General features: G+C 39.1%; 1 protein-coding gene across 5 annotated transcripts in view; it reads right to left on the reverse strand.

The window, feature by feature from the left end:
* Window positions 1–1,130: 1,130 nt before the first annotated feature.
* The window catches only part of RhoBTB (Rho-related BTB domain containing), a 152,819-nt gene continuing 139,709 nt past the window's right edge, over window positions 1,131–14,240 (reverse strand). For 4 of the 5 annotated variants that reach the window (XM_068389557.1, XM_068389556.1, XM_068389551.1 and 1 more), the window contains exons 14-15: window positions 5,106–5,264; window positions 1,131–4,497 (exon numbers count right to left, since the gene is read on the reverse strand). In XM_068389557.1, coding sequence (XP_068245658.1) covers window positions 4,410–4,497; window positions 5,106–5,264 — 247 coding nt within the window. In that variant the 3' untranslated portion in view covers window positions 1,131–4,409. The remainder of the gene's footprint in view (window positions 4,498–5,105; window positions 5,265–14,240) is intronic. The other variant, XM_068389553.1, reaches the window with a different exon arrangement.

The following is a 14,240-nucleotide window of genomic DNA, read 5'->3' on the forward strand; positions in this document are numbered from 1 at the left end:
TTCAGTCTTACAGATTTTACTTAAATTTTTCTTCAATTTATTTACTTTCTTAATATTTGATATTTTAATGACTCAAATTCTATTAACTTTTATATGTATATAACACATTAAACTGGAAGTTGAATGTTCAGTGTCAATGACTTTGTAATTGCAATACCAGAATAAATGACATTCAATCATAAAAACAATACACTACAATTATTTACTTGCCATTCAAATTTGTGTAAATTGAACCTGGCAAAATTGAACAATTATCAATTTGTGGAATTTAAAATGAATATGGACTGCTATAACAAATAAAACAGAATTTTGCAGTAACGTGTGATTCCACAAGATAGATTAATCAACTATACTGTTCTCAAGGTTAAGTATCTTAACCCTTTTACCCCCAGACTATTTGGAAATTTCCAACCCTTAACCCCCAGGGGGTTATTTTTTTCCCAGCACATTTTGCAGTATATATATTTTTTTTTAATTGCTCTAATAGCCTTAATTTTTGTAATAGAGAGGTCAGGTTGGTCTCATTCTCTTGGAAAATGCCTGAATTTTCTCAAAAAAAGTATCAAAAATATGAAAAAAAAAATGTATACAGCATTTTTTTGCAAGGACGTACCGGTACGTCCATGGGGGTAAAGCGATGGCTTTTGTGAAACGTACCAGTACGTCCTTTGGGGGTAAAAGGGTTAAATACTGTATTCGTAAAAGAATGCGAGAAAATATATACAATGTTTTTAAAATACGGGATGATTGGTAAAAATCAGCAGGGTTTCGAGAAGCATTACAACATGCACCATAGCTTCCAGAGTCCACTGTTTGAGAATACTTGGCAAAAACTGTTCCTATTGAAGTGTAGCAGGAGCAAGAATTATCAAAAGTCATGCCATGACTATTTGGTATTTACAGGAAGCCCCTTGGGAGATAGATACTAGAGGAAGACTAACATAAGCTGAAGATTTGCTGGTCATCTTACTAAATGAAACATTAACCCTCAAAATATAGTATAAAATTATTCAGTTCCCTACTACATAATCTGATAAAAAAACTAATGATATTACCTTGGTACTGATAAGTAACTAAAAGCAAGGGGGGCCAGAGAAATCAAGGATAAAAAAATAAATGAGAACAAAAGATTCCATGATTATCAAAATGTATTAAAAACTACAACAAATACAATAAAAACTGAAAATGTACATCTAAATTATAAAAGACAATAAAGCAAAAGAACTAAAGATAAATGGTTTGAACAGGGTTATACAATCTACCACAGAGTGAAAATTATGAACCAGAATAGCAGAGGAGCATTTAACAACCATACAAATGAGGTGAATGTTCTATGCTCGTCTGGCGGGGGGGTTACCGAGTAAATTGGAGAATTCCCTAAAACTAATTGACTGAGCAACAGGGAACAGCAACTGGCACCATGAAATACATGTCAACAAATGACATAATTAAATAGATGTCATTAATAATGTTTACAGTGATAAAAATATAAGCTGAGAAAAATTAAAAAATATCTTTCATAAACTAAAACTTTGTCTTGAAATGACTTTCTATATTCGCTAAAGTTACCGATTGGCTATCAATGACTTTTTAACAGCATTTTCACACACAATCCCATGAAAAATATTGCCCGTTGCAATAATGCTCCTTACCTGCCAGATCTTTTGTGACGATTATTTCCGGATCAAACTCTGATCTTTAAAAGGTTTCACTTCTCTCAGTTACTCTGTAACTTTTCTTTTACTGGCACCAAATGAAAAAGAACATCTTGCTTCTTCCATGCCGGAATAATTACTATATATAAACATATTCCAGCCACAAGAAAGTCTCCTTTCAGAATTCAATTTCTTTTGTTTTTAAGCTTCAACTGTTTTTCTCTATCTCTCTACAAGCCACTTCAACATAGAACTAAATGTATCGATATTACTTTGAACTACATTGCCAAGTTCATACTCCTGAACTACATCGCCAAGTTCATACTCCAAAACACTGCACTTACAATATACATTACTTGAGCACATTGTTCTAATTCTTTACTGCTAGAAGTACTTCTTCCAAAATAATGATGCTACAGTATGCAAAATTTTTCTGGTATTTTAAAAAGATAAGTCTTTCAAATGAAGCTCTGCATTGGACAGTGAGGTGTCAGCATATTCAAGAACTACAATTTCTGCAACCTCAGCGGCACCTGTCTCGTCTCCACACATATAATAAAAACGGGACAAATTGACTTCAAACATTCAAGGTGATGGCTAAATTACATCTTTAGAAAAGTACAAAGCCTCACTGTTCTTCACAGGGTGAAATCAACATTATACAAGTTGTGTTTATAACACTAACTGGTATATGAAATGGGATTCCAAACCTCCTTAAATCAGCAAAATAATGAAAATGTGGTTCAGCACATGAATCATGATACCAAGTGAAAGATGTTTTATAAAAATGGTCAACATGTAGCAAAAGCAAATACTTAAGAATAATTCTAGAATGACATATGAATGGTATACAAAAATTTATGACAATCATAATGAGTGGTATAAAAAGGTTTGGATTCGGCACACATACGCAGAATAGTCGACATGACTGTACAGTACTCTATTTGCACATTCTAGTCATACACACAAGAAACTGGTCCAGGCAGTATCACATGTCTGTGGTGGGAAACGATTCCTGGCTTCAAAACCATGCAAAAGTAAACCACACAAAAGATATACTGTATTGACAACTCCCTACGTCTGAGGAGTTTTTCTGTCTCCCAGCAAGCCACAGATATAATAAAGGAAAATTGCAAGTATAGTATGTAAGAAAAAAAAATCAAAATTACTCTACATTGCTCAAATGTAATATCAAAATGGTGAATGGGGGTAGAAAAGAAAGGGGGATGAAAATATAAATCTTTCCAGTGACGAAAGACAATTTGCTTAGACGCAGTTACAAACTTAACATGTAACTGCCTTCTTAGGAACATAAGTCACAAGAAAAAAAGGCTTTTTAATTATTTACCAATAAAGGTGAAAACAGATAGAATTTTTTAAACATTTGTTTATAATTTAATAATATATTTAAAATATTCAATCAAGCATTTAAGCATGTAAGAAAGTGTACAGTACTTCAAAATTTTCATTATCAACGAATGTTAACAAAAACTAAAAAATATCTAAAAGAAAATTTTTATTTTTGAGATACCAAACCTTGATACTAAAGAGAGAGACTCTAGCAATGAAATTATTTGCACTTTGTACAAATTTGTCATTTTAAATCGTAGCGATTTAGCCCGCTTATTGAAAAAAAAAAAAGTCTTTCTTTAAAGAACACCCCCATTCACTTGCAAATAGAATGCTTGTGCTGATTACTTATATCAGTAAAAATGTCTAATCTTTTACATAATCACATTGCTAAAAGGTGACCACTTAGAAACCCAATAACTGTATGTCAATAAGTTGTTTCCACAATAATAAAACTAAAAGAGTTTCAAATGATTGCAAGTCATGTGTATTGTGCAATGCAAAAAGAATATTGTATGTCAAAATTACCATGCCAAGATATGTATAAAAAACCTGCACATTTTGTTCACTTCATTTAGTGTGAAACACCTTATGTGACTAAACAATATAGACATTGGATTCCGTGGCCCGGCACATTTGGCAGGAATCGCAAAAAATATTAAAAGAATATCAGTGGACTTCACAGGTGACTATGACAAAACAAAGCAATAAAATTTCCATTTGATAAACAGCACACAACTGGTGCAACTATTCATTCAAATGCGTACGAAAGAAATTTGTGTCTTTGCTGTTTTTAAATTACAAACTCACCTGGAATCTTTAAATCCCTAACACTCTACTACAGTTCAAGAATAAATATTCAGCTTGACCTAAAATGACTTTCAAGTCCAGCATCAATGAAAAAAAAAATCAAAAGTTTAACATTAATATAGGCCAACCACTGAAAGACACCAAACAAGGTGGTAAATTTATCATTTACCTCTTTGTGTTAATATGTCTGAATATAAAAATCTAAAAATTAAGGTAATCATATAAAATTACTTTATGTGGCATACAGTGATATGAAGAACAACGTTCCTGCAAAATGATAGCACTGGTTTTAAAAGTTCTAACAAAATTGAGCTTGAAAACATATCATTATACAATTAGCCATTAATAAGCTAAAATAACTTCAACAGCTCTGAGTCCTTGAAGAAATAGAATTGGAGATTCCTTCATGATATATATGTGACGTCAAGCCGAGAAAGAAATTTTAGCCTAAAACTGGCTGCAAGGAGCTCACAGCTGCAGTCACTCTACAGAAATGAAAGTCTTTGGATTTATATCAAACAGATCCAGGAATTGCATGACACAGCAGAGAAGCAGACTTCGCTTCTGTCGTAGCCAGAGCCTGCCTCTTGCCTGTCAGTTCTTTGACCCTGTAGACGTCCATTTTCTGGCCCGGCTCAGAGAAGCACGTAACCCGTTTATGGTTTCCCACGTCCTTCTGCTTCTATAAAATTGACATCGTCTCAACAAACGATCAACAAACAAAGCATAAGCTAAATTATATATAACACTAAAAAAATGCTTCTAATAAAATAAAAAAAAATGCATTCACATTTCTGGGCATTTGATGCAATCAACAAATAAAAGAACTATGAAAAACAAAAATATGGAATCAACAAAAGTTTTTTTTACAAACAACACAAGCTAAGTAAAAGTTGATTAATATTCCAACATAAAAGAATTTTAATTTCCAAACAAAGGAAAATCTAAATAAAAGAATGTTCAATGAGGCTGTTGGCCAATATAGCTGGTGCAGTGATACAAGATGCAGCTTTGTTGCTCATGCAATACACGGATTACCGACGGAAACGAAACATTCATTTTGAAAAGATGTTGCCACCGCATGATCAGTGCAGTTCTTTTCAGCTGCGCCTCTTTGCAAATCTTTTATGATTAAGAGGAACTAGGGTGTTGTAACAAGCCAGACAGCTGACAATATAATATCTTGTATCACACCCAGATTCATTGATAACATCACATACAAGGGTGCTTAAGACTACTAATGTATAGAAGCAACCATGGGATGGAATAAAGAATTAAACACTTAATTACATTGTGCGATAGTTTTGTTTCTCTGCATTCCTGCGACTCTTGGATGTGAAGCATAGACAACCTGCAGTATTACGTGACCTCTTGAGAGGCTTGACTGGATTCTCTTCTCTTTGGCGTTCTGTTAAGCAGCGTTCATAGTAGTCGTAATCTTTCAGGTACCTGGGGGAAATCATTACTGTCAATAAATCAACAAATAAAAAGGTACATGCTACATAAATGCTTGGAAACAATTAATATTCTTGTTTATGAAAATTAGAATTGAAAAAAAAACAAGTTTAATTAAATTTATCATTTCGATATTTACCTGTACAGTCATATTAGTAACTTTCTAAACGTTAATAAAAAGGGTTTTCTCTATTCCCTTACTGGTAAAAATGGAATGTTTCTTATCAGAGAAAATGAATTGTAAAATTTTAACAATATCCAAGCTGGACCTAGTCATTGACATACTCTCAGCCAATCAAAATAAACATTCCATTGTCTCTGATATGGCATATTGGTAGATTGTCTTATAAAACCTATAACAGACAGTCTAAGAGGGTTTCTGAAACCCACAGCTTCTTAGGATACGGTACATAGTCTCCATCTGATCAGATGTAACACGGATGAATTTGGATGAATCGCCTATAAGAAAGATAGTTTGTACACATTGGCTTTGTATGCCAACCTTTTTGGACACACTGACAACATGGGCCACATATTTGTCAACTATTGCAAAGCTATTAGCATAATCATGCTGTTTGCAGAAATACTGAACCTGTTTAACATCTGCTGAATCATGGCAAATGATTGGAATGATAATAAGAGAGCTTATTTCATGAGAAAAGAATTAAAATATCTAGACTAACATCTTGGCACATAGGGGATAAGTAGAGATTAGGAAGCACTTATTACAGAGAGGAGAGATATACGGATCCAGACTACAATCTCAGTTTTAATTAAAGCCTCCCAAATTCTAAGCATCTGAAAGATTGGCTTGAAATATGGGAGACCGATGTTATCACTGTTGAAGGACAAAGTAAATATCGAATTCTAAGCTCTGCAAGAACTGTGAACTGGTAGGTAACCACTAGTTACCACTTGAGGGAGTAGGTTAGGCCCTTGAACAAAGAACCAAATGAATTTCTAACCTATCTCAAAAGGAGTTACTGGCATTAAAAATCCTTATATAAGAAAAAACTTACTACATAGGCTATAGAAAAAAAACAAAGCCTGAAGTGACAATGTTATCACTTCCTCAATAATCTGGCTTCTCTATTTAGATACATCCTCCTAAAACACTGGAATTAGCTGCAAAGGAATGCATTTCAAAATCACTTCCAAGATTATTACCCCAAAATAGCAATTAGTATTTTTCAATATTTAACTTAGCCGGTGATTATATAGCTGCAACTCTGTTGCTCGACAGACAACTCTACGGTAAAAACTCGCCAGCGATCGCTACACAGGTTGCGGGTGTGCCCAACAGCGCCATCTGTCGCCCAGATACCCAGCTCTCAATGTAAACAGAGACTCAATTTTTCTCTCTGTCGAGGTGTCGACAAGACGTACTTTACTCGCTGTTGCTAAACTGGAGTTTTTCACATCTATTTGGTGAAGTACTATATTCTAGTTTTGAGCTTTCGCTATGCAGGTGTTTTATCTTCATCTTAAATCTTGAACTCGTTTTGGATAGATTTAATTATGGTGACAAAGAGAGTATGGACTTTCTTTCACTTTTAAATGGCCGACCCTTCCCTTAGACGGAAGTGTGTTTAGGCTTTTAGTAAATATCATGTTATAAATTATTTATAGATTTTCCTCTATATATTTTAGATCTCTCCGCCTTTATTAGGCCTCTTCGATTAACTTTCCATTTATTATAAACATATAAAAATAAATTTTAATGTTTTGTTTATATGTGACCTTTCCTGAGAGTAGGCGGTCCTAACTTGGAAACCGAAGTTAATCAACGTTGAGCCCTTTACAGTATATCGTAATTAGCTTTTAAAGAGGTAAGGATTTAAAACATTTTAAATGTAATATTGTATGAAAGAATTTCTTTGATAGTCTTCGTACTGTTTTCAAAGATGAACTAACGTTTAGTTTTTTTATGCTACGCAGTTGTTGACGTTCAGGACGTTCAACATGCGCTCTATCGTTACGATAGAGAGAGAGTGTATCACGGTTTCACTTTGCAGTAAGAATAAATCGATTCTGACGTTTTGTTCATTCTTTCTTAGCTTAAATGTTTTAAATTCTATTTTTAAGGAACTTTTTATTTGAAAAACCTTTCAGTTTTTTCCTTTAGTCAAATAAAATGTTTTTTTGACGAAATATAATTGGGCTCTTCTCTTAGGTGCGAAATCAAGAGAGAAAGAGAGAGAGAGATAGAGACGGAGGGAGAGAGAGGAGAGAAAACGTTCCGTTCAAGCGGGTAACGTTGTTCTCGAGTTACTCTCGTCCCTAGTCTCTGTACGGGGAGGAAGGATAAAACGTTTTTAGTTTTTTATTCTCGTCCCCAGGCTATGTGCGGTGAGAGATTGTAAACGTAGTTTATATGAACTAGTGTTTAGTCTCTTTCCCAGCCACTGATTTTATCTTAAAATATGTTTTCTGTTTTTTTTTTTTGCTGGTATTAATGAGTTGACGCAGTGCGTCAACCTCTTGCATTATACGACTGATTTCGCAATTACTACCGTTTAATGAAGGGTAGAATTGCGTGTTTCAGGTAGAAATCAGTAAAAGTTTCGATTTCAGTGAAATAAGTGCAAAACAGAAAATCGAAGTGATAAAGTGATATGCGCAAAGTGTTACAGTGTTGCGTCCGAGGGTTCGTCTGTTCGTGCCTGTCGTTCACCTAGTCCGGGACCTCTTGCATGCTCCCAAGCCCAGGGGAGAAGTAATGTCAAACGACTTATGGGTTCGAGAGGCCTTGATCAACGAACAGACGTTTTCCCTCTATGGTATCGGGTGTATCTTGCCAAGATCTCCCCTACCATAAGACGAGAGAGACGTTGTTTCTCCTCGTCATCCGAAGGCTTTTCGCATAAGAAACCTGTCACAAGGTTTCGAAGCCCTTAAGCGAAAGTCAGTCCTTTCAGGACAGGTCCAGCGTCCTGGTTACAACCATTAGGACAGCTCTGACCCTATGCAGTCATCGGATAACTGCTCGCCGTCTAACAAAAGCGTAACACAGACTCCGAGAGTCTTTTTTTGTTGGCAAAGTGTTGCGGTCACAGACGTTACCCTCGTGTCTTACCACAACCATTTCCGTTGATCCTTAATGGGTTGTATGGCAAGACATGCAGTATATGCTTGCCTCCCTTATGGAAGACTATTCTGCCGATTAGTCCGTTGAGTCTAGCCGTTTATCTCATCGATATCCTGGCTTTCAGCCAACCTAACGTTCCTTTGTGCTTACTGTTGACGTTGGCGTAGCTTAGTCACGTCAGTCAGGTTGTTTAGAACCACACTCGATGCGGTCTCGTGTGGTTTTTCAGCCGCATTTGGACGTTAGGCCACTTGCTGATGCTCCTGTTGACGTTCAAGACGTTCACTAACAGTCGGAGTTGACTTGTTTTGACGCCGTGCGTCAACCTCCGCATTCTAGAATTGTTTTGACTGCTCAGTCTAGGCAGTCAAAGCAGTCTCGAGTGAACGCTGTGCGTCCTCACGCACCTGTTGTGGTTGACAGTTCAGTTGTTGACAGTTCACAGACTGTCAAGCAGTTACATGACGTTGCGTTCTGATCCGCTACTAATGCACCAGTGAGTGTGGACTCTGCTTGTAAAGCATTGCCACCACGGTAGGTCTCTCCCTTGCTTGAGACTCAGCTTTTATCGGACAAGGTTCCTGTAGATGAGGAAGTTGCTGTTCCCCCTCCTACTGATATTCCCTTGAGGACTCTGTCAGATGGAGAGGAGCCTAAAGCTGCTTAGCCCCCTATGGACTTTAATTAAATCATGATGATTTTTTTTAAGGATCTTTGTCCGGATCTTTTTGTAACTGCTGCTCCTCGTTCGCCTAAACGTCAGAGCTTACACTAGGCCTAGCTACTTCGAAGCCGTTGTTTTTAAGCTAGTGCTCTCTCGCTCTCCTAGAGAGCTTTACGTTGGCTAGGCGACTGGTTTTTCACCAGGAGGAGTTTGGGGGATTCAGCCTTTGCTTTCCCTTCTTTTAAACTGGTTTATAGAGCGAGAGTCTGATATGACACGAGAGAAGTTCTCGGCTTGGGAGTTCATGCCTCTGCCCAGATAGACTTCTCAATTCTCGTAGTCTCTCCCTGGCGCCTGGCCAGGAGACGCTCCAAGTTTTTTACAGGTCAACTTCACAGCTGTTTTCGAGCCTTTGAAGTTTTGCTGTACAATTATGTCATGCATAACAAGGCTTTCAGGGATGGTAAGCGGTACCGCCTCAGTCGCTAACCCCGTCTGTTGCCGCACCTGCTCCCGTAGACCCTAAATGGGCTTTGCTGCAAGACATGCAGTCCAAGCTTGCGTCCTTGATAGAGGACTTTAATGCGGAGAAGGTTGCTACCGAACCTTCTGGCCAACAACCTTCCAACCGGTCGGTTGTGCGCCCTGTTGACGCTGAGGTAACCTACTCGCGTCTGCCAGTTGAGGTGGTTCCTCCACCGATGCGACCCAGTGTGGGTTGCCAGCCGCACGTTGACGTTAAGCGACGCTCGGAGGTGGTTGTTGACGTTCAGGACGTTCAACAACCAGCAGAGGTGACTTGTTTTGACGCAGTGCGTTAACCTCAGCAACCCGGTAGGGTGTTGACTGCACAACCCAGACAGTCTAGACAGTCTCGGGTTGACGCTGTGCTTCCTCGCGCACCCATGGTTGTTGACAGTTCACAGACTGTGCAGCAGTTCCATGATGTTGCGTCCGGCTCCGTCACGCATGCACCAGTGCGACCGGACTCAGCAAGCTAGACGTTGCCCACTCCGTTGCCGTTTCCTCATCAGTTTTCGGATGAGGAACCCTCTGATGAGGACGTTGCTGAACAACAAGACGATCAGCCCCCAGAATAGATCAAGCCCTGCTATCCATCCAGAAGATGCTGAAGAAGGAACGCTGCTCAGTCAGGCTGTGGATGAGTCTGGTAGGGACGCTGTCATTCGTGGAACAATTTGTGTCACTAGGAAGACTACACCTCCGTCCTCTTCAATACCATCTAGCTTTTCACTGGAAAAAGGACAAGACGCTAGAAGCGGTCTCGATCCCGGTTTCCGAAAAGATAAAGTCTTGTCTGACTTGGTGGAAGGACAATATCAACCTAAGAGAGGGTCTTCCCCTGGCTGTTCAGACTCCCAACCACGTTCTCTTCTCGGACACATCAGACGTGGGCTGGGGCGCGACACTAGACGGTCGGGAATGCTCAGGACTGTGGAACTCGAGTCAGAGGAGCATGCATATCAACTGCAAGGAGCTGTTGGCAGTACATCTGGCCTTGAAAAGCTTCAAGTCTCTCCTTCGAGGCAAAGTGGTGGAAGTTAACTCGGACATCACCACGGCCTTGGCGTACATCTCCAAACAAGGAGGTACCCACTCACTGACGTTGTACGAGATCGCAAGGGACCTGCTCATCTGGTCATAAGGTCAAGACATCTCCCTAGTAACGAGGTTCATCCAAGGCGACTTGAACGTCATAGCAGATTGTCTCAGTCGGAAAGGGCAAGTAATTCCAACCGAATGGACCCTCCACAAGGATGTGTGCAAGAGACTTTGGGCCACTTGGGGTAAAACCATCCATAGATCTCTTTGCACCTCGCTGACCAAGAGGCTTCCAATCTATTGCTCTCCTGTCCCGGACCCAGCAGCAATACATATAGATGCTTTCCTCCTAGATTGGTCACATCTGGATCTCTACGCATTCCCACCGTTCAAGATTGTCAACAAGGTACTGCAGAAGTTCGCCTCTCACGAAGGGACAAGGTTGACGTTAGTTGCTTCCCTCTGGCCCGCGAGAGAATGGTTCACCGAGATACTTCGATGGTTAGTAGACGTTCCCAGTAGTCTTCCTCTAAAGGTAGACCTTCTACGTCAGCCACACGTAAAGAAGGTACTCCAAAGCCTCCACGCTCTTCGTCTGACTGCCTTCAGACTATCGAAAGACTCTCGAGAGCTAGAGGCTTTTCGAAGGAAGCAGCCAGTGCGATTGCTAGAGCAAGGAGAGCGTCTTCCATTAGAGTCTACCAATCGAAGTGGGAAGTCTTCCGAGACTGGTGCAAGTCAGTTTCTGTATCCTCGACCAGTACCTCTGTAGCTCAAATAGCTGTTTTTCTCTTATACCTGAGAAAAGGACGATCCCTTTCAGCTCCCACTATCAAGGGCTACAGAAGCATGTTGGCATCGGTCTTCCGGCATAGAGGCTTAGATCTTTCCAAACATAAAGATCTGCAAGACCTCCTTAAGTCTTTTGAGACCACCAAGGAGCGTCGTTTGGCTACCCCTGGATGGAATTTAGACGTGGTACTAAGATTCTTCATGTCAGACAGGTTGGAGCCGTTACAATCAGCCTCCCTGAAAGATCTCACTCTTAAGACTCTTTTCCTGGTATGCTTAGCCTCGGCTAAAAGAGTCAGTGAGATTCATGCCTTCAGCAAGAACATCGGATTTTCGTCAGAAAAAGCCACTTGTTCGCTACAACTTGGTTTTCTAGCCAAAAATGAGCTGCCTTCTCGGCCTTGGCCTAAATCTTTCGATATCCCCAGCTTATCGGAGATCGTAGGCAATGAACTAGAAAGAGTCTTATGCCCTGTTAGAGCTCTTAAGTTCTATTTAAAGCGTACTAAACCTTTACAAGGCCAATCTGAAGCTTTATGGTGTTCAGTTAAGAAACCATCCTTGCCTATGTCAAAGAATGCTTGGTCAGACTTTATCAGATTGTTAATACGAGAAGCTCATTCACATCTGAGTGAGGAAGACCGAACTTTGCTTAAGGTGAAGACGCACGAAGTTAGAGCTGTAACAACTTCCGTGGCCTTTAAGCAAAATATATCTCTGCAAAGTATAATGGACGCAACCTATTGGAGAAGCAAGTCAGTGTTTGCGTCTTTTTATCTAAAGGATGTCCAGTCTCTTTACGAGGACTGCTACACACTGGGACCATTCGTAGCAGCGAGTGCAGTAGTGGGTGAGGGCTCAACCACTACAATTCCCTAATTCCATACCCTTTTAATCTTTCTCTTGAAATGTTTTTATTGTTGTTTTTTGGGTTGTCCGGAAGGATAAGAAGCCTTTCGCATCCTGGTTGATTTGGCGGGTGGTCAAAGTCATTTCTTGAGAGCGCCTAGATTAGGGGTTTTGATGAGGTCCTGTTGTATAGGTTGCAACCCTTGATACTTCAGATCCTAGGGGTCGATCAGCATCCTAAGAGGATCGCGAGGCTCCGTAAGGAAGACGTACTTAAAAGGCAGAGTAATTGTTCAAGTCGACTTCCTTACCAGGTACCTATTTATTTTGTTTTTGTTATTTTGATAACTTCTAAAATGAAATAAAAACTCTTAGCTCATAAAAGTGTAAACATATATTGCTGGTCTCTACCCACCCCCCTGGGTGTGAATCAGCTATATAATCACCGGCTAAGTTAAATATTGAAAAATGTTATTTTGATTATAAAATAAATTTTTGAATATACTTACCCGGTGATTATAAATTAAATGACCCTCCCTTCCTCCCCAATAGAGACGCAGTGGGACGAGGAGAAAATTGAGTCTCTGTTTACATTGAGAGCTGGGTATCTGGGCGACAGATGGCGCTGTTGGGCACACCCGCAACCTGTGTAGCGATCGCTGGCGAGTTTTTACCGTAGAGTTGTCTGTCGAGCAACAGAGTTGCAGCTATATAATCACCGGGTAAGTATATTCAAAAATTTATTTTATAATCAAAATAACATATTAGCTTGCAAACCCAGAGTATAAAGGTATCAGTTTTGTGGTTATAATGATGTACTTAAGGGATGGAATTATAACGAGGTATGGTAACAGACTAGTCTGATACCAATCATGTCTTTGAGGCCTCAAGGACTTAGGAGACTAAATGATACTAAAATAACAGCCGTTCTTTATGGTGTTAACAATCAATACTTAACCATAACCAAAAAGTGAAATCGAGAGGTTTATAAGGTATTTTTAGAGTTCAGGACCACTTTACTTATCGTAAGTTGCATTGTTTACAACTAGCACGATAGTTCTGCAATGATGTGGAAGCTCGTGAATGGCATAGCCTATGTAACTTCGCTTCTCGAATAATAGCGATGTATTATTTATGAATTAAAATTTTTTTTATTTTCAACTAAAGTTGTTCACTGCCTACAAGTAACCTACTACTGTATAATATCCATGTCTTCTTTATAGCCAGACTCATAAGGGTAATTAAAGCATTGATAAAGCGTTGATAATGGAATTAAGTTACCAAAATGGTGCTGGCAATCATCAGCACCCTTTAATGTTACTAAGAGACAAAATGTCTTGGATAGTAAAAGTACTTCTAAAATTATAGGAAACACAACACACTAATGTTTGGAGGGCAAGAAACAAACAGAATTACTAGTGCCAGCACCAAGATGCATGATTATACTGTATTCGATACTTAAGGCATGAAAGGGAGGAAAAAAACTATACAGGTACCTAACTTATCCCACAAAGAAATGTGTAAACTTTAACGACAAAAGCTTGAATGTTGGTTGAGGATTTGTCGTGTGGTAGGTAAGCCAACGAGGACTGTTGAGCGATGGTTCCTTTCTGGGACGCCATGCATGAAAGCATGACGTCACTCATAGCAGACAACTTTCAGCTTCTGAGAAGCTGTGGCAAGTTCAAATGACTCTAAACTTATGAGGTCTTCCCTATATACACCGAGTCCATGCCTTGCAAGTTGATACACAAGCAAATAAGCAGGGAAGACAACATTTCTTTGGTATTTCATGTCATATTGGATTCCGTGTTTTAGCTTCACAAAGTACCTCGCCAAATAGATTTTTCTTCGTCAAACCTCCATTTTTGTTAGAAAAATTGGCACAAAACCTTTCCAGTGTCAATGTCAAGAAATGTGCGGAATATAATCGTCTATCTTATTTGTGAAGAGAAGAGTAATACAGTAATGTAAATTATCATTAAAGGCTTTAATTGTGAGCTCTAGTTCAGAA

The sequence above is a fragment of the Palaemon carinicauda genome, chromosome 16, assembly GCF_036898095.1.
Source record: "Palaemon carinicauda isolate YSFRI2023 chromosome 16, ASM3689809v2, whole genome shotgun sequence".
NCBI lineage: Eukaryota > Metazoa > Arthropoda > Malacostraca > Decapoda > Palaemonidae > Palaemon > Palaemon carinicauda.